At 44.6% G+C, this 20,899-nt stretch overlaps 1 protein-coding gene across 2 annotated transcripts in view; it reads right to left on the bottom strand.

Annotated features, from left to right (window-relative positions):
* The window catches only part of mapk8ip1b (mitogen-activated protein kinase 8 interacting protein 1b), a 263,887-nt gene extending 243,362 nt beyond the window's left edge, over positions 1–20,525 (bottom strand). For both annotated transcript variants that reach the window (XM_072466230.1, XM_072466231.1), the window contains exon 1: positions 20,186–20,525. In XM_072466230.1, the coding sequence (XP_072322331.1) occupies positions 20,186–20,265 (80 nt within the window). In that variant the 5' untranslated portion in view covers positions 20,266–20,525. The remainder of the gene's footprint in view (positions 1–20,185) is intronic.
* Between the last annotated feature and the right edge of the window lie 374 nt (positions 20,526–20,899).

The raw sequence follows: 20,899 nt of genomic DNA, 5'->3' as shown, positions 1-20,899 counted from the left end.
GATGGAGGGAATGTTTTTTTTTAAACCAATGGCTCCTCTGGCATATGTTCTAGATTTTCATTGTAGTCACCATTACTTTTCTTTTTAAATTTTAAGAGTACCCAATTAGTTATTTATTTCTTTTCCAATTAAGGGGCAATTTAGCCTGGCCAATCCACCTATCCTGAACATCTTTGGGTTGTGGGGGTGAAACCCTCGCAGACATGGGGAGAATGTGCAAACTCCACAATGACAGTGACCCACGGCCGGGATTCGAACCCAGGTCCTCAGCGCCACAGTCTAAATGCTAACCACTGCACCACATGCCACCATCGGATGGAGGGAATATTGAAGGCAGTGGATGGGGAGCCAATCATGTGGGTTGCTTTGCCTTGGATGGTGTCTAGGTTCTGGAGTGTTGTTGGAGTGGCACTCATCCAGACAAGTGGAGAGTATTTCATCACACTCCTGACTTGTACCTTGTAGATGGTGGACGGGCTTTGGGAGTCAGGAGGAGTGTTACTCGCCACAGAATTCCCAGCCTCTGATCTGATTTTGTAGCCACAGTAATTAAATGGCAGTTAAATTACTGGTCAATGGACACCCCCAAGATGTTGATGTGTGGGATTCAGTGTGGCAATGCCATCAAGGGGAGATGGTTAGATTCTCTCTTGTTGGAGATAGTCATTGCCTGACACGTGTGGTGTGAATGTTACCTGTCCTTATCAGAAGGCTGAATGTTGTTTAAGTCTTTCAATATATGAACAAAGACTGCTTCAATTTCCAAGTGGTTGGAAATGGTACTGAACACTGTGCTGTAATCAGCCACACCTCCACTCCTCAACTTATAAGGTCTGTGCAGCTGCATGAATTCCTCAGGCAGTTGTTATGGGCCAGGGTTAGAGAACCCCAAAGTGTATCATGGAGTTCACCTGACCCACAACTTTTAATAGATTGTGGTATGGGGGGCACATGGCCCACTCTACAGGTGTTGTACAGCAGAAATGGAAAAGTATTTTTTAAAGCAAAACAATGTTTATTCTATGAACTCAAGTTAACCTTTTTAAAAGATACAATGAACATCTTAGCAACCATCAATTCAAATACAACCCCCAAAGACTACAACACTAAGTAATCCTTTAATCTTTCCTTTTAACATCCATACGACTTAAAAACAAAACCTTTAACAGAAGCACATCAGGTTAAAGTCACTACTGAAAACATTTATAATTCTGAATTCACCAAACGATCAAGAGATAGTCTTTTGATAGCAGAGAATACAGCAGTACACCTGATTGGTTTGGATTCAGCTCCAACACTGAAAACAAAACTAAAACGCACCCTGCAGCAAACAGCCTAAAACAAAAGTAAAAAGCTGACAGACAGCACAGCTCCACCCACACTGACATCACTGATAAACACCCATTTCTTAAAGGTACATTTCTTAAGCACCCATTCTTAAAGGTACTCTCACATGACACAGCATCCGAGAAGGCAGGATCAAGGTACTGAACTGGATGGTCAGCCATGATCATAATGAATGGTGGAGCAGGCTCAAAGGGCCGAATGGCCTCCTCCTGCTTTTATTTTCTATGCATGTTTCTATGTACTGAAGGAAGTGAGAGTGGAAATTGTGCAGGCACCAGAGATAATCTTTCAGTCTTACTTAGACATAGGATGGTGCCAGACGACTGGAGAATTATGAATGTTACAGCCTTGTTCAAAAAGAAGTGCAACTACAGACCAGTCAGTTTGATTTTACTGGGTAGGGAAATTTCTGGACACTGTAGTGTTGATAAAATCAATAGTCACTTAGTGTAGGATAATTAAAGAAAGCCAGCATGGATTCATTAAGAGAAAAACATGTTTAATTAACTTGGAGAGTTTTTTCTGAGGTAATAACAATGAAGGTTGATGAGGGCAATGCTGCTGAGATTTCCAAAAGACATTTGATACAGTGCCACATAACTGACTTGAATAAAATTCTAGCTCGTGAAATAAAAGTGAGCAGGCACATGGATAAGAAATTGGCTGAGTGACAAGAACCGGAGACCAGTGATAAATGGATGTTTTTCAGATTGTAGGACAGCTTGTAATGAGTTCCCCTGGGGTCAACGTTGGGACCCTCGCTATTCCTGATATACATTAATGACCTAGGCTGTGGTGTTCAGGGCATGAATTCAAAATTTGCAGATGATGTCAACTGTGATGATGAGTCTTCTTCAAAATGGCAAAAATGTTTGTGGATTGGGCAGGCAAGTGGCAAGTGGAGTTCGATGCAAGAGAATTCGGAGAGGATTCATTTTGGTAGGAGGAATATGGAGAAACAGTATAAAATGAAGGGAAAATCTCTAAAAGAGGTGCAGGAACAGAGGGACCTCAGTGTATATGTACATAAGCCATTAAGGATATATAGCATTGAGGATTAGAGTAAGGAGGTCATGATGAACTTAAGACATTAGCTAGGCCTCATTTGGAGTACTGCTTCCAGTTCTGGGCATCATGTGTGATGGCATTGGAGAGGGTACAGAGGAGATTCACAATAATGATACCAGGGATAAATAAGCTATGAGAATCGATCGGAGATGTTGGGACTGTTTCCCTTGGCTGAGAAGAGACTTTACAGAGGTATTCAAGATCCTGGGGAGCAAACAGGGCAAGTAGGGAGAACTTGTTCCGGCTCATGAGATCATAAAGAACCAGAGGGCAAGAAGAGGAAACCGTTTTTCACCCAGAGGATGATTGGAGTCTGGGAAAAACTTCCTGAGAGGATGGTGGAGGCAGGTTCGATCGAGGTATTCAATAAGGGAATTGGATTGCTATCAGAATATAAAAAGAATGTGCAATATTACAGAGGTAAGACCGGCGGGCGGGATGAGGTGGAATGCTATTTAGAGAGCCAGTGCAGACATTCTGCACTGTAAAGATTCCGTGATTCTGCCATGATTTGATTCTGCTGAAGTTGCTGGTTAATTTACACATTCCATTCTATCGCATGATACCCTTAATCTCCCCCTCATTTTCAGAGCCGCTTGAACCCACATGTTAATGAACTTGTCACCTAAATTTAGTGCTGGCAAGTAAGAACATCAGTAACCTTTTAATGATGTGAGAATTGTTAATGCGGTGTCATTCAGCCTATTGTCCCAAAAAGGGAACTATTTCAGCTGTTCGATTTCTTCTCAGCTGGTAGACATTTGAAATATGGGCATTTCTGGTTCTTTTCTCTCCTTCTGAATCCAATCTTTCTATCCCTCCCTGGGGTCTAATTTGACACTAATTTATCAGAATTTCTTCTGTTCTTCCTCTTTTTCTTTCTCAATCTTAAAACCTCAGTCTGTTGAATCCATTGTCCGCCAAGATCCCTGATGCCCTAGTTCCCCCACCACACTTCATCAGTTCACACGTCCAACAAGTTAGAGGAAAACTATTTTCGAGCTGACAGGAACAAGGCTAACAAACGGCACATGGCAAGATGTCCCACCCCAGTGAATTACAGCCAAATCATCTCAAGTGCATCAATGCACAAAATAAATGTGTGCGTAACCTTTTACAGCCTTAATGGTAGTCAGAGTGATTCATAGAAAAGGCAGGAAACCTCCGAGTCGATGCAACATCTTCGAAGGCAGGGGGCAGGTTGGGTCCAAGTGGTGAAAATGAATATTCTGCCGAGGTTCTTGTTTATTTTTCAGGCTCTCCCGATCTTTATACCAAAGGCCTTCTTTCGGAAATTGGACATGATCATTTCGGACATTGTTTGGGCGGGGAAGGTGCCGAGGGTTGGGAGGACACTGCTCCAGAAGTAGAGGCAACAGCCCCCCGCTGTTGGCGTTGCTGAACCTGCTTCATCATTATTGGGCGGCAAATGTGGATAAGGTGCGGCGATGGTGGGAAGGAGAAGGGGTGGAGTGGGTTAGGATGGAGGAGGAATCTTGTAAGAGGTCTAGTTTGAGGGCTTTGGTGACGGCAGCGTTGACAATGGCTCCAAGTAGGTATTCAGGGAGTCCAGTGGTGCAGTTCACGGTGAAGATATGGAATCAGCTGAGGAGGCATTTTAGGGTGGAAGGGATATCAGTGCTAACACCGCTGTGCGAGAATCATGGGTTTGAGCCGGGGGGGATGGATAGTGCATAGAGGGAGTAGGGCTGGTCAAGGCAAGGGATCAGTATTTGGAGGAAGGGTTCGCCAGTCTGGAGGAACTAAGGGTGAGGGTAGAAATGCCGAAGGAGAGCGAGTTCAGGTATCTGCAGGTTAGGGACTTTGCGCGAAAGGTCTGGAGGGGGTTCCCTAGGTTGCCGGGATACACCCTGCTGGAGCGACTGCTGCTTCCGGATGTGGAAGGGGAAGGAAGAATTTAGGATATATACAAGTGGCTTGGGGGGGGTGGGGGGTGGCGGGGAGGCTAGCAGGTCAAGGAGAAATGGGAAGGGGCGTTAGGAGGGGAGATTAATTGGGGAGTATGGAATAAGGAACTCTTGTCGAGTAAACAGGACCTCCTCTTGTGCAAGGACGTCCTCCTGATACAGTTTAAGATGGTGCACAGGGTGCATAGGACTCAGGCGAGAATGAGTGGGTTCTTTCAGGGGTTAGCAGATGAGTGTGAGAGGTGTGGGTGGGGGCCAGCGAATCACACGCACATTTTTGGGGGTTGTGAAAAATTGGGAAGATTCTGGGCGGGAGTGTTCGCGGTCTTAGCCAGGATAGTGGAGGGGGAGGTGGACCCGGTCCCTTTGGTGGCGGTATTTGGGGTTTCAGAGAAGCCGGAGCTCATGCAGAGGAGGAATCCGATATCGTGGCCTTTGCCTGTCTGATTGCACAGTGGCGAATTTTACTGGAGTGGTGGTCGGCATCGCCATCAGGGGTAGCGACTTGGTTGGGTGACCTGTACGAGCTGCGGTTGGAGAAGACAAAGTATGAGTTAAGGAGCTCTGCACACTGGTTTGAGAAAAGGTGGAGGACGTTTGTGACCTTGTTTGAGGAGCTGTTCGTCGCATGGGATGGGGCTGGAGGAGGTGAAAAAGGAGGAACAATTTGTAAAGACTGTATAGTTGATTGCTGAGAAGTATGTTCCCCGTGGTGTTTGTGTTGTAATCTGTTTTGATACACGTAATAAAATACATTTAATAAAAAGTCTTTTGAGGGCAGTGCCACCGAATTGTAATTGAACGTTTGTGCAGGTAAATGAGCAACTCTGCCTTTAGTGAACCTGAGCAAGCATTTGACAGAGTTGAAGGTTAAGTGATAATGATTCATTTGAACACCACCAAGCTTTTGATTGAGCAATAGCCAAGCAATCTGTCACTATGTTGGAGGCAATCTGTCACTACGTTGCACCATGCTCACCTTGGTATTCACGAGAGCAGTATTGGGGAATTGGAAATCATGCCTAGTCTCTATAGTGCTGGTGCTGTGATAATGTAACTGCAGAACTCAAATACCCAAGTATCCCTACATCATGGCACTGCCTGACCACATCGTCATCCCACCCCTCCCTTACCATCCCTGCTCATACTCTCTCCCCCACCATAACAACAGGTTACAACACAAACACCACGGGGAACATACTTCCCAGCAATCAACGATACAGTCTGCACAAATTGTTCCTCCTTTTTCACCTCCCCCCACCCCACCCCATGCGACGAACAGCTCCTCAAACCACCATAACTGCACGTCACTTCAGGATAACTGCACAATCAATTTCCATAACGATACCCTGTTTTACGCTTCTCTCAATTTATTTTGACCTCTTGCGCAATCTCTATTTCCATCGTCCCACAATCGGTGGCTGTGCCTTCAGCTGCTTAATCCCTCAACCTCTTCACTTCTTTTTCGCCCCTTTAAATGCCTCTTCGGTCAGCATCTGGTCACCTATCCTCATTTTTTTAAATAAAAGAGGTTCAGTTTCAAATTTTGTCTGATAAATAGCACACCAGAAGTGTTTTGGGACATGTTACCAAGTTAAAGACACTGTATAAACACAAGTTGTTACCATTGGATATATATTTGAAAAATAGTCATTTCCAGAGCTATGGAATTTGGATTTTTGTTTATTGTCACGTGTACCGAGGTACAGTGAAAAGTATTTTTCTGCGAGCAGCTCAACAGATCATTAAGTACATGAAAAGAAAATACATAATAGGGCAACACAACGTACACAATGTAACTACATAACACCGGCATCGGGTGAAGCATATTGGGGTGTAGTGTTAATCAGCTCAATCCATAAGAGGGTCGTTTAGGAGTCTGGCAACAGCAAAGGAAAGAGCAAGGGCAGTGACAGCATTTTGCCTGCTCTCTCAAAGAGCCAGCACAACCTCGATAGGCTGAGCTGCCTACTTCTTGCTGCAAGACTCCATCGAGACTAGCATTTCACACATCTATCTTTTCAGTGCCAATGAGCGTATAAGAAGCATGTCCATGCTGTTGAACATCTCCACTGAGAACTGAATTGAGATTGCTTGCATCTGTCAGACCCTTTCGAGCTGCCAGAGGCAGAGGTAGCCTGCATTTCGTCATGTAACACAAACTTACCTACCTCCCAGAGTGAAAGATCAGGCTCACAGCAGATGCACACACAAACCGATTCTCCTCCCACAGTGGTCCCACCAAGAACATTCAATTACCAGCTGAATTGTAGCCAATGCATTCTGTTATCGGTAATTTCACAGCAATTTAATCTCAATGCTGCTTAAATCCATTCTCTGGTAAACAACATTAACATTGTGTCATTGCCAAACTTCATAGCAGCATTCACACATTGCATATGCAAGAAAAATCTTAAGGATAGACAATTGACAGTGTTATTGCACAAAAGCTGAATGCTCTTGCACAGTGTGTGGGTGCTGCTCTCTTTCCATTATTTTGTTGAAGCTGTTAATCCATTTGAAAGAAACAAAAAAGTTTGCCGCTCAACAGGAGGCCATTCTTTCTGTCTCGTCTGGGACAGCTCCTTGGAGTAACCCTAACCTCATCTTGCTCTCTTCCCAAAACCTGGTATCTTCCTCATCTTCAAATAATTGCCCATTCTTTTCCTAAAACATAAAATATTCCCTATGGCAAAACATCCTATGCGCCAGCAACCTTCTTGATAAAGAAATTTCTCCTGTCCTCTAGCCTCACTCTCTTGGTTGGGACTATTCAAAATTAAGGACCTCTCATCACTGCCACACCCCAGAGGAAATATTCTTCCTTGATTATTTAAAAACTCATCAGAATTAAAAATGTCTCTACTAGATAGCCTGGTCAGTTCTACTGGAATTGACTACATTGTGTTCAAGTTTCTGTTCAGAACAAGGGATTCTAATTCCTGACAACACGTAATCTACACTATACCCGCTCCAGGATTTTAATGTTCCGTGTCCGCCGAGGTTATGTGCCCAAGTGAGTGGAATGGGACTTGAACCCACAATCTCTTGAATCAAAGGCAAGATTAATATCCACAAAACCAAGGTTGACATCTCTATCAAAGAAGCAACAAATAAGCAATTTTAAACAACGCCTCATTTTGAATAGCTAAAATAGAGTCAATTAAAGTTAAGCTCAGTGTAAAGTACAATAAATGAACATTTCAATACTGTACTTTATGTCCCAGGAATTGCGAGTATGGTTACGTACCATGCTGATTCCTCGCACTCCACTAGCCCCACTCCACTCAAAACGGGAAGATATAATAGTATAATACCAGTACCAAAGAAGAACAAGGTAACATGCCTCAATGACTACCGACCGGTGGCCCTGACATCTGTTATCATGAAATGCTTAGAGCGGCAAGTCAAGGGATGGATCAACACCAGCCTCCGAGACTGTCTCGATCCATTGAAGTTTGCCTATTGCTGCAACCGGTCCACAGCAGATGCTATCTCCCTGGTCCTACAATCAACACTCAAACACCTCAGCAACAAGGACACATACATCAGACTACTGTTCACAGACTACAGCTCCGCTTTCAACACCATTATCCCAACAAGACTAATGATCAAACACTGCAATCTTGGACTTGACCCCTCCCTGTGCAGCTGTATCCTTGACCGCCTCACCAACAAACCGCAATCTGTCAGGATAGGTAACAGCACTTCCTCCACAATAGTCCTCCAGACCGGGGCCCCGCAAGGATGTGTGCTCAGTCCTCTACTGTACCCCTAATACACACACAACTACGGGCATGGTAACACAGTGGTCAGCACTGTTGCTTCACAGCTCCAGGGTCCCAGGTTCGATTCCCGGCTTGGGTCACTGTCTGTGTCTTCCCGTGTCTGTGTGGGTTTCCTCCGGGTGCTCCAGTTTCCTTGCATAGTCCACAGATGTGTAGGTTAGGTGAATTGATCATGCTAAATTGCCCTTAAAAGTGTCCAAAATGATTAGGTGGGGCTACTGGGTTACAGGGATAGGGTGGAACTATGGGCTTAAGTAGGATGCTCTTTCCAAGGGCTGTGGAGACTCGATGGGCCGAATGGCCTCCTTCTGCACTGTAAATTCCATGATTCTATGAACTCCAATTCAAACTATAAGTTTGCGGATGATATGACCATGGTGGGTCATATCTCAAAGAATGACGAGTCAGACTACAGAAAGGAGATAGATCACTTCATTACATGGTGTTCCAAAAACAACCTCTCTCTAAATGTCAGCAAAACCAAACTACTGACCATCAACTCTAGGAAGCATAGGACAACACATCTGCATAAATGGCTCCAAAGTGGAGATGGTTGATAGCTTTAAGTTCCTGGGGATCACCATCACCAACAGTCTGTCCTGATCCACTCACGTTGATGCAACAGTCAAGAAAACCCAACAACATCTCTACTTCCTACGGAAGCTAAAGAAATTCAGCATGTCTGCATCGACTCTCGCAAACGTCTACAGATGTGCCATAGAGAGCATCCTATCCGGCTGCATCACAGCTTCGCATGGCAACTGCTCGGCCCAAGATTGCAAGAAACTGCAGTGTGGTCAACTTAGCCCAACGCATATACAAGCTTGCCACCCTCCCATTGATTCTGCCTACACCTCCCACTGTCTCGAGAAGGCAGACAGCATTGTCAGAGACCCCTCACACCCAGGTTTTGCCCTCTTCTAGACCCTTTCATCAGAAAGAAGGTACAGAAAGTCTGAAGACTTGCCCAACTTGCACATTCAGACATAGGAACAGCTTCTTCCCCACAGCCACTAGACTCCACAATGAATCTCCCTCGGACTGATCTGTTCCCTGTAAGACACTATTCACGACACCCTATGCTGCTCTTGCTCATGTATTTGCTTTATTTGGCCCTTGTTCCGCACTGTAACCAATTACTTATTTGTTGATGTACTTTGTCAATTATTCTTTATGTCTCCTGTGTATGTACTGTGTACATTCCCTGGGCCGCAGGAAATACTTTTCACTGTACTTCGGTACATGTTATAATAAATCAATCAATCAAGATAAACACCTCCATTAAACCAATGGGGAAGAGAATCTGGTTCAATGTTTGTGCAAGAGCAACGGCAGTACCATTTACACTATTGGAGTAATTTCACCAACTCATAATTCACGCACTGGAAGAGTGCATGGGGAATTTAGATGCACAAGCCTAAGGAATTTTGTTATGATCCTCTTTGCACCTTCATAGCTGATGGAAAACACGTGAAACCCTCTAGGATAGCCTAGAATTTCAGTGGCATACTAATTTTAACAAAAAAAGAAACTGTTATTACTCATTTCACAATAGAAGAGACAGTTGGGCAAATGGGATTTGGTGAAAATTGCGAGTGAAAAATAAAAGATCACCGACACTCACTCATTGCACCACAACATCGGAACTGAAATGGCTCACTCAGCTCCTCCAACCCGTTATATCACTGAATTAGAACATGGCTGATCTGCATCTTAATCCCATATCCCGGAATATCCTTGTGCCGAACAAAAAAAAAAGAAAGAAAAAAAAAAAAAAAAAAAAAAAAAAAAAAAAAAAAAAATCGACCAAATTCCCAGATTCAAAATTTTCAATTGATCATCACCCTCAACAGCCTTTTGTGAGAGAGTTGAAGATTCCCTCTGCCCTTTGTTTGAAGAAGAAAGCTTATTGACATCACCCCGAATAGTTTAACTCTAACATTAAGATTCTGCCCTCTTGTTCTGGACTCCCCACTACAGGAAATAGTTTCTCTCTTATCTATCTCATCAAATTCTTTCAAATTGAGTTGAACTCCTCAATCATATCACCCCTTAATCTACTAAACTTGAGGGAATGCATGCCAAGTCAATTCAGCCCGAATTACGATATAATCTTTTTAACCCAGAAATTAATAAAGCTGTAATGTCACTCATTCACAAGCCTGACCAAATGGGGTAATTAGGCACCATGGGTGCTGCCCTGGTCCAGTTGGTGGCACTCTAGCTCCAAAGGTTGTGGGTTCAAGTCCTACTCCAGAGACTTGAGCACCATTTCCATGACTGACACTCCATCTTCCAGAGGAGACAGTTAACTGATGCTCTGAGATGGATGTGAAAGATCCCACAGAACGAGTTTGAAGAAGTGCAGGGCTATCCTGGGTCAATATATATCCCCCAATCAACTCCACAAAAAAACACATCATCAGGTCATTATCTAGAAGGCGCTGGTTTAGCACAGGGCTAAATCACTGGCTTTGAAAGCAGACCAAGGCAGGCCAGCAGCACAGTTTAATTCCCGTACCAGCCATTTTCATTTAATTTCATAACTTTGTGGAAGCTTGCGTGCACAGCTCACTGCCACATTTCCTACATTAGAGCAATGGCATTGACTAGCCCAACCTCGTCAATCTATGACAGTCCTGCAATCCCTGGAATCAGTCTGATAAACCTTCGCTGCAGTCCCTCGAGAGCAAGAACATCCTTCCTCAGAGGTGTTCTCGAGGGAGTGCAGCGAAGGTTTACCAGACTGATTCCAGGGATGGTGGGACTATCATATGAGGAGAGATTGACTAGGTTGGGATTGTTCTCACTGGAGTTCAGAAGAATGAGGGGGGATCTCATTGAGACTTATAAAATTCTAATGGGACTAGACAGATTAGATGTTATCAATGTTGGGTGTGTGACCAATGATGGGTGGCATCCGAGATGCCAAGAGAGAATATCAAACCAAGCTAGAGTCACAGACAGACTCTCGGCGGTTGCGGCAAGGACTAATCAACATAGCGGGCTACAAAGCGAAGCCGAGCAGTATCTCCTGCAGCAGCGGACCCCGCCCCAATGAACTCAATGCATTCTATGCTCGGTTCGAGCAGGTAATCAACAATCCGCTGTCGAGTGCCCCAGCAGCCCACAATACACCCATACCCACTATCACAGCTTCCGAAGTCAGATTGGCCTTCCTGAAAGTGAACCCTCGGAAGGCGGCGGGCCCGGACAGGATCCGTGGTCGTGCACTCAGAACCTGCGCGGACCAGTTGATAGAGGTGTTCGCGGACATCTTTATCCTGTCCCTACTCCACTCCGAGGTCCCCACCTGCTTCAAGACCACCATCATATCGGTGCCAAAGAAGAACCAGGCAACGTGCCTCAATGACTACCGTCCGGTGGCCCTGACTTCAGTCATAATGAAGTGCTTCGAAAGGTTGATCATGAAGCACATCACCTCCATACTCCCAGGACGCCTTGATCCACTGCAATTCGCATACTGTCGCAACCAGTCCACAGCAGACGCCATTTCCCTGGCCCTACACTTATCCCGAGAGCATCTCGACAACAAGGACTCCTACATCAGACTCCTATTTATTGACTACAGCTCCGCTTTCAACACCATAATCCCAGCCAAGCTCATATCAAAGCTCCAAAACCTAGGACTTGGCTCCTCACTCTGCAACTGGATCCTCGATTTTCTGACCAACAGACCACAATCAGCAAGAATGAACAACAACACCTCCTCCACACTAGTACTCAATACCGGAGTCCCACAAGCCTGTGTACTTAGCCCCCTACTCTACTCCATGTACACACACGACTGCGTGGCAAAACTTGGTTCCAACTCCATCTACAGGTTTGCTGACGATACGACCATAGTGGGCCTGATCTCGAATAACGACGAGTCAGAATACAGGTGGGAAGATAGAGAACCTAGTGGAGTGGTGCAGCGACAACAATCTCTCCCTCAATGCCAGCAAAACTAAAGAGCTGCTCATTGACTTCAGGAAGCAAAATACTGTCCACACTCCTGTCAGGCTGAGGTGGAGATGGTTAGCAGTTTCAAATTCCTAGGGGGGCACAACTCCAAAAATCTGTCCTGGTCCACCCACGACGACACTACCACCAAGAAAGCACAACAGCGTCTATACTTCCTCAGGAAACTAAGGAAATTTGGCATGTCCACATTAACTCTTACCAACTTTTACAGATGCACCATAGAAAGCATCCATCTGGCTGCATCACAGCCTGGTATGGCACCTGTTCGGCCCAGGACCGCAAGAAACTTCAGAGAGTCATGAACACCGCCCAGTCCATCACACAAACCTCCCTCCCATCCATTGACTCCATCTACACCTCCCGCTGCCTGGGGAAAGCGGGCAGCATAATCAAAAACCCCTCCCACCCAGCTTACTCGCTCTTCCAACTTCTTCCATCGGGCAGGAGATACAGGAGTCTGAGAACACGCACGAACAGACTCAAAAACAGCTTCTTTCCCACTGTCACCAGACTCCTAAATGACCCTCTTATGGACTGACCTCATTAACACTACACCCTGTATGCCTCATCCAATGCCGGTGCTTATGTAGTTACATTGTATACTTTGTGTTGCCCTATTATGTATTTTCTTTTATTCCCTTTTCTTCCCATGTACTTAATCTGTAGAGCTGCTCGCAGAAAAATACTTTTCACTCTCTCTCAGTACACGTGACAATAAACAAATCCAATCCAATCCAATCCAGAACCAGGGGTCACAGTCTGAGGATTCAGGGTAAACCATTTCAGACAGTTAAGGAGATATTTCTTCACCCAAAGAGTGGTGGACCTGTGGAATTCATTACCACAGGAAGTAGTTGATGTTAAATCATTGAATATATTCAAGAGGTGGCTAGATAAAGCACTTGGAAAGAATGGGATCAAAGGTTATGGGGAGAAAGCAGGATTAGGGCTATTGAGTTGGATGATCAGCCATGATCGTGATGAATGGCGGAGCAGGTTCGAAGGGCGAAAAGGCCTCCTCCTGCTCCTATCTTCTATGTATCTATGTGCTTTGGGAAGCTCCAAGATGGTGAAAGATGCTATATAAATGCAAGCTCTTTCTTTTTCAGTTGATGCAGAATTACTATTGCAACTGTTGCTTTGAAGTGAAGTGAAACCACTTCACACGCTGACACTGCGATTGTAGTGTAAATGCAGACTGCGCCATCTTGTGTCTGGGGTGGTGGGCAGGAGTCACGACTGTGAATAATGGTAAGTGACCACGAGTGTCATTAGACAATACAAAATGGAAAAATACATGTAGGGCTTTTGGGAAAGAACAGTAAGGGAGTAGGGGACCAATTGGATGATTCTTTCAAAGTTTTGACACAGGCAGAATGGGCTCCTTTTGTGCTCTATTGTATACCCCATTGAAAACACAGCAATGATAGAAACATGACAGCAGATAGTCATGATTGAAGCTGTCCCTTTGAAGAGAATTGCTTCAGTGACAGATTTGTCATTTAATGAATAGAGATGACCTCTTGTTGAAGGCAAATGTTTGCCCCTTCTCGACATCTTCATGGGAATATGGATTTCTTCGGACACCTCCTGTTATATTGTCCTGCCCCTGGAGGTAAATCCCTGTGTCACTTTTCCTCCCTCTGGGTTCTCTTTTTGCAAAGACCTGTCCCTTTAACCATTTTCTCTTTAGGTCTGTGTTCGGAATAGTGCAGTGCCAGCTCAATCCATCTCCAGAGGGTCTGAACAATAATAATGGTCTTTGTTTCTTAACACTCTGCAATTAGCATCTCTGTGAGCAGGCTCTGCTACTTCACACTCCCACTGTTTTTATCCTCTCCTTGGGATGGAAGATTCAGTCAATATGTTCTACCAGCAACTATTCTTTTATCCCCTCTTTATAATGTTTTCATAGAGGCATTAAGCCATTTATAAAATAAAATAAGTTAATGCCTTTGTTGAAATAGTGGAGCTCGGAACTTGCCACAAGGACATTAAGGGCAAGTAGGGATGGGCAATAAAAACTAGCCTTGCCAGTTATGTCCACAGGAACAGCAACATGATCGGAACCCGGGTTCAATTCCAACCTTGGGCGATTGTCTGTGCGGAGTCTGTACTTTCTCCCCATGTCTGCGTGGGTTTCTCCGGGTGCTCCGGTTTCCTCCCACAGCCCAAAGATGTGCAGGTTAGATGGGTTAATGAGGTTATAGTGATAGGATGGGGGAGTGGCCTAGATAGGGTGCTCTTTCGGTCAGTGTATGGGCGAATGGCCTCCCTCTGCACTGTAGGAATTCTATGGAATAATAAAAGAAGAGTTGACATTAGTTTTGCTCCCTTATTGACTATGTGGATGAATCATTCTGTAGTGCTGGGAAAATGTTACATAAATTAGTTAAAATACCGAGTACCCTACCCCACATAAGTGGCCAATACTGATCTGGCACCAGAAAAAACAGAACCAATAAACTCAAGTGCTCTGCAATGCTGTTAGCCTGATGTTAATCTCTCTCAAGCGAGAATGGGGCTAAAATGGTGGGAATAATGTGGGCATGTGGTTAAAATGGCAGGAGGGCAAGGGTGTGGTTCACATGGTGGGAATGGTCCAGCGTGTATGCAAAATATTGCACACGCAGCTGTTTTAACACCACCAATGTACGTCACAGGAAATACAGACATATCATTGTTAAGTTAGTGTGTGACGATGTAATATGGGCACTAACACAATTTTGACAAAGAATTACACTGTACACTACTATCACCTTTGAAACCTAGTGGCAGCAGAGATCGATGCTTTCCGAGCAAATTTGATTTACTTTTCCCCAGCATTCTCTTGTGGGACAGGGGCAGTCAACATCATCATGGCCACATTTAAGTGACGTCTGAGGTAACGTAGCCGAAGCCTCACTCTATCTCCCTGCCCCTAGGTTAAATTTATGACTCATATCTCTGAAGATCTCCCTCAATCCCCAGGTGTAGAAACGCAGGAAGGAGGAGGAGGCCATTCTGCCCTCAAGCCTGCACCGCCATTCAACTAGATCATGGCTGATCTTCGACCCCGGTGCCATTTTCCCAGCACTATCCAGTAATTGATCTCTAGATGCAAGAATTATTCGCTCCTAGCATATGGGCACCACTGACAAAATCTGCTTACATTGCCCACCCCTAATTTTCATCGAAAAGGTGGCGGTGAGCTGCTGCAGTCCCTGTGGTGTTAGGGAGCGAGTTCCAGGATTTTGGCCTAGTGACAGTGAAGGATGGTTCCAGGTCAAGATGGCATGTGGCTTGGAAGGGAACGGTCGCCATGCATCTGTTGCCCTTGGCCTTGTAGGTGGTAGAGGTTGTGGGTTTAGAAGGAGCTATTGAAGGAGGCTTGGCAAGTTGCTGCAATGCATCACCTACCTCAAATATTTTAGATACTTAAAAAGGGACTGCTGGAGGCCTTTGAAGAAGGAAACAGGGAAGATTGTTTCCTTAAGTTACTTAAGCCAAGAGGAGGAGCAGCCTTGGACCAGCACACTTCGCAAACCATATAGAGGTTGAAAGGCTTGGACTGCACTGGAGTGTCAGCCTGCATTATGTGCGAGTGCGCTACCCACACAGAGCCAATACGGACACGGCCTGACTGATGGAGATCCAATGAAACACCCAAATGGTCATTGGAAATTCGATAATTTAAGAGCTGATATATTACTCTGGATGTTGGCGTATAGGTCTATGGGCTAACAACTGCACACAGTGGCAAAGTATTCGATGGTCAACAGTGTAACATCTCATCTGAAGAACAACACCTCTGATTGGCACTGTCCTGGGAGTGACAGCCTAGGTTATATGCTCAAGGTTCCAGAGAGAGACTTGGATCCATAATCTACTGACTCAAAAGTGAATACGCTGGCTAATAAACTATCTGACACCTAGCTATTGATTCGGACAGTCTTTTACAAATTGTTAAATCCGAGTAAAATAATTGATTTCACTGAACCAGTAAAAACTTAAAATATCCAAATAAAACTTGGCATGATTGACCTATCATGCATCGTGTAGTGAGGACATGAGAATTTTAATCCCACTAAGTCCTGTAGCTCTTCAAATAATTAGCCACATATTTCGACATCCGGAATTTCAAACATTAATACTTCCATTTCAATATCACCTGCAGGCAAAAGTGACAATCCTTATCATTTTGTCAGAATATCACTTATGAATATTAAATGCAGGTTTTATTTGAAGTGTATAAATCCCAACTCAAATAAAAAAAAATACAAACAACTGGCATCAGTTATACTTACAGTTCTATAAGATGCTTTATAAATTTTCAATCTCACACGGTCATAATGAATCTGTACAAAATGCTAGTACAGCCACGTCTGCAATACGATCTACAATTCCCATTGCCTGTTACAGCAAGGGCAGTGATTACAGCAACCCAGGTGATCCCCAGCTTAAAGCATCAAAGCTATGAAGGGCATAGCATGGTAGCATATGGTCAGCACAGTTGCTTCACAGCTCCAGGGTCCCAGGTTCAGTTGCCGGTTGGGTCACTGTCTGTGCGGAGTCTGCACGTTCTCCCCATGTGTGCGTGGGTTTCCTCCGGGTGCTCCAGTTTCCAATGTCCAAAGATGTGCGGGTTAGGTGGATTGGCTATGCTAAGTAGCCCTTAGTGTCCAAAAAGGTTAATTGGGGATACTGGAGGAGTTATGGGCTTGAGTGGGATGCTCTTTCCGAGGGCCAGCGCAGACTCGATGGGCCAAATGGCCTCCTTCTGCACTGTAAATTCTATGAAGCGGGGGTGAAAATTGTTTACGTTGGATAGAAGGCTCGGTGAGGAAGGGGCAGGGTAGGCAGTGATAATATTCCTGTATTCAAGATCTTTGTGGCGAGAGGAGAAATGTAATCTTGTTAATATGTCTGGAGATTGCTATGAACTCGAGTAAGGTTAGGGGCAGTGGTTCAAACACTGGAAAAGGAAGGTGTATATTGAACTGCTTTACACAAGAGGCTGATGTAACTGTCTCATGAACAGCCGGGGTACAGAGACAGAGGTAGGGAATTGGCCCTTGTTCACAACATTCTATTGGTGAGAATGGGGCAGGGGCCCAATGTCCTGTCCAAGGATGCCAGAAGATCTGATGAGAGGTTTTATCACCCCACTTTTATAGGAATCTGGGGTGCCTGAGTAAAACGGGTGTTAGTTTCTGTCCGTATGACAATGAGGACCCTATTGCCCGTTTTCAGAACCCCTCGTTCAAGGTGAGCTGCCCTGGGCCATACTCCCGCTTTCCAATGTGAATGCAGCCTGATCACTGAAAGGGTTAGCTTAACTATTCTTTCTGAAACTAATACAGAGGCATAGCATTCCTCCCAACTCTGCAGCACTCCCAGCAGCCACTTCTAGCTACCCCTCCTTAGCAGAGGAGAATTTGCTGGAAAGGTGGGCTGGTGGGAACTCACGTTCTGCTTCTCCGGCCTGACGTGCTGCTTGTAGAGGCAATGGCTGCCTCATCCAGGTAACAATAATGATTTCTCATGACACCTTGAGTTTTAGTCTTTGGATAAAGGAGTCACTTCCTGGGTCCATTTGATGCATCAGGAACTGGTCCAACATATTTATTTTTAAGTGTGGAAAGATCGATGGGAAAACTGAACAGATAACTAAAGAAAGAGTGAGAAGTGAGGGGGCTATTAGTGTTTAGGATTGCCAGGTCCCACTATCAAAGCCATTGCAGTGTCCAATGCCTTCAGCTGCTTCTTGATATCACGTATATTTTACATAAATGCCAGTCAGTCATTGTTGTACTGACAGTGCAGGCATTGCCTGCCTATCCCTGGTTACCCACGAGAAGGTGAAGGTTTTTCAAATAATTTAGTGGCATTATACCTTGCAATAAGTGTTAACCATATTTGTGTGGGGTTGGAGTCAGATAGGCCACAGTGAAGGAAATCTGTCATCCTTACGGGACCTGGTCCAGATGTGAAATGTTCCACACCAACCAGGCAGACTCTTAACCCTTAAAATAACAGCCTTAAATTATTGTTACTGATGATCCTGGACACCGATTTCTGGTTTCATCGAACATTACCGGGAATCACAAAATGAAAGCCCAAAACACAATCAGAAATCCCTTCACAGGAAAATTGACACCAAGCCATTGGGGAGATATACTGACAGATGGCCATAGGTTTGATCAAACAAGCAGCACCTGTGGAAGTGAGGGGTAACAGGTTTTGAGAGGGAATTCGAGAGCTTAGGACCTGAACAATCGAAGGGACCGCCAACAATAGCAGAGTTGATCAAGATCAATGATGCATAACAGGCCAGAATTGGAGGGACGTAGTGATGAGTGTTTTAAAGCTGGGGGGCATCTATGCAATTTTACATGGAAAGTAACGTGTGATACAGGCCATTTGAGCCATCAGTTCTAGGCTGTTGTTTATGCCTCACAAGAACTCCTTCCAACTTACTTCATTTAACACCTCCCCCACCCCCAATCAGCATATTCTTCTATTCCTTTATCTCTCGTGTATTTAGGATGATACTTGATGACACATCTACATTACGCCATTGAGTATTCAAAGTGAATAATGATTTTCACATTCTCACCACTTGAAGCAAAGAAATTTCCCCTGAATTCCTTACTGGGATTATCAGCAACTAACATGCCCTCTACTTTTGGCCTCTCCTGTAAAATGGAAACATTTTATTTACATCTACCTTATTGAAAGCCAACATCATTTTAAAGACCTCCATTAGGTCACCCCTCCATTTTCTAATTTTTGAAGAAAAGAAAACCCTGAAACCAGTGGCCCACAATAATGGAATCCATCCCACCAGTTTAAAAATCTGGGAAGAAAATCCCTTAGTCCCAAATAATATTTTAAAAATACAACTGATTTGTGCCTCCATGAACCAACAGACTCAAATCCTGAAGAGATAGACTAGCGGGAAGTGATTTCTCCATAAAATGCCCAGGAAAATCCTATATTGAGAGGGGAATTCAGACACTACACAGCAGCTGATTTAATAATGGTAGATCTGCATTCATGTAGCTCCACTCATGACCCAAAGACACCTCAGAACACTTGACAGCTGTAATTTTTGAAACCGGGTAACCAATTTATGCACAGCAAGCTCACACAAACAGCAATACACTAATAACCATATTTAAATTGTGTTAACTGGGCCCTAGATATCAGGTGTGCTAATGTGAGAACTGCCCAACTTTTCACTAGAGTGCCACAGGATATTTAATGTCCATTTGAGGGGGCAGATGTGTCCTTGGTTTGACGTCCCATCCAGAAGACTGCACCGCCTTAACCTAGAATTATTTACTGAACTCCTTGGAATGGGACCCGAATCCACAATCTTCCCAGAGCCAAGCATCCTCACCACCATGTATAGGCTTTAATTCACAATAACACACAATTGGACAGCTCGTTTCCGGGCTGCCCCTCCCTCCCACAGAGTTAAACCACAATTTTTTTTTGCCTGTTTTAATGAAGAGAGGGATATATGCAACTAACTCATCAGCCCCAGATATAACCTGACCGTCACAATTCCAGTTTACCTTCAGAAGCCAAACAAGAGAAGGCCAGCTGAACAAAATAATGTTCGATTTTTTTTTTTAAAGTTGCAATTTCCGAAGACGTTTCAATTTCTTTTGGAAATCAATCAAACGTTTTAAAATAAAAGCTCCCTCCTCCCGGCTTTCCTTCCCGGTTCATTCTGACTGGGAGCTGTCCACGCCCTGAAATAATCGCTGGCACTTTCAACAGAGATTCTCAAAACATAAATTCCCCCCACACACATTATGAACAAAATGTGCAATTAAGTCAAATTAAACCCCAATTGCCAGTGTTATTGATGCACCAATTAGAAAACGGGAAGGCGGGTGTCTGCTGTGAGCAAACATGCCTGTTTCAGCATCTCTTCTGTTCCCCAATGCTTTAATATTTCCCTTCACTCTTCCCTGCATTGCTCCTCAACCTTTTACATCGGAGATTTAATAAATATCGCCGGATGGCAGATTGTACATGTAGCCCCCTCCCCCACTGACGGTGTCTCCGCTTTACCTGAAATTGGGAGATGAGGTGATGTGCAGCCCCAGAAAGGGAGAGGCAGCCGGGGAGTTCATGGACTCTGCATCCGCCATTCTCCATTCATATCCCGAAGAGATGCTGAGCTCTCTCTCTCTCACGACGTCAGACCGGGGGAGGGTGGTGGGGTGCAGCAGCTCTCAATGCAAAGCGAAGAGTTTTAACCCACTTTGCGCATCGTCGTCAATCATGGCAAGAGGGTTCAGGGACTCCATCTGGGGTTGTGATTCTGGTCCAGGGCACGATTGCTCAAGTCGCGCCTCCTCCACCTTGTTGCTGTGGAGGCTCCCGCACAGTCTGGCTGATGTGTTTCACCGTGATACGACGTGATGGGATCACATCAGCTCCACCCCACCTTAACCATTCTTACAACTGCTGGGATCCATTAACAAACAGGCACTTTTTTTTTGGGGGGGGGGGGGGGGGGGGTGGCGAAACCACCAGTCTCCAGGAATTAAGGATTAATTTTTTCAGGAGATAAAAATAGAACTGACGGCATTTAACAATTTATAAAAACCCTTGAACGTTTCTATTCATTAGAAAAATATTGATAGTTATAAAAAGGTTTGCTTTACTAAGCGTCACGTTTAATCCAATTGGGTAACAGTGCAGAATTTTACTGTAAAAGACCTTCACATAGGTCATTTTCTTTTTTAAATTATCTTTTCTTAGACATGGGCATTTATTACC

Source organism: Scyliorhinus torazame, chromosome 10 (assembly GCF_047496885.1).
Source record: "Scyliorhinus torazame isolate Kashiwa2021f chromosome 10, sScyTor2.1, whole genome shotgun sequence".
NCBI lineage: Eukaryota > Metazoa > Chordata > Chondrichthyes > Carcharhiniformes > Scyliorhinidae > Scyliorhinus > Scyliorhinus torazame.
This window is presented reverse-complemented; position numbering and strand designations above follow the sequence as displayed.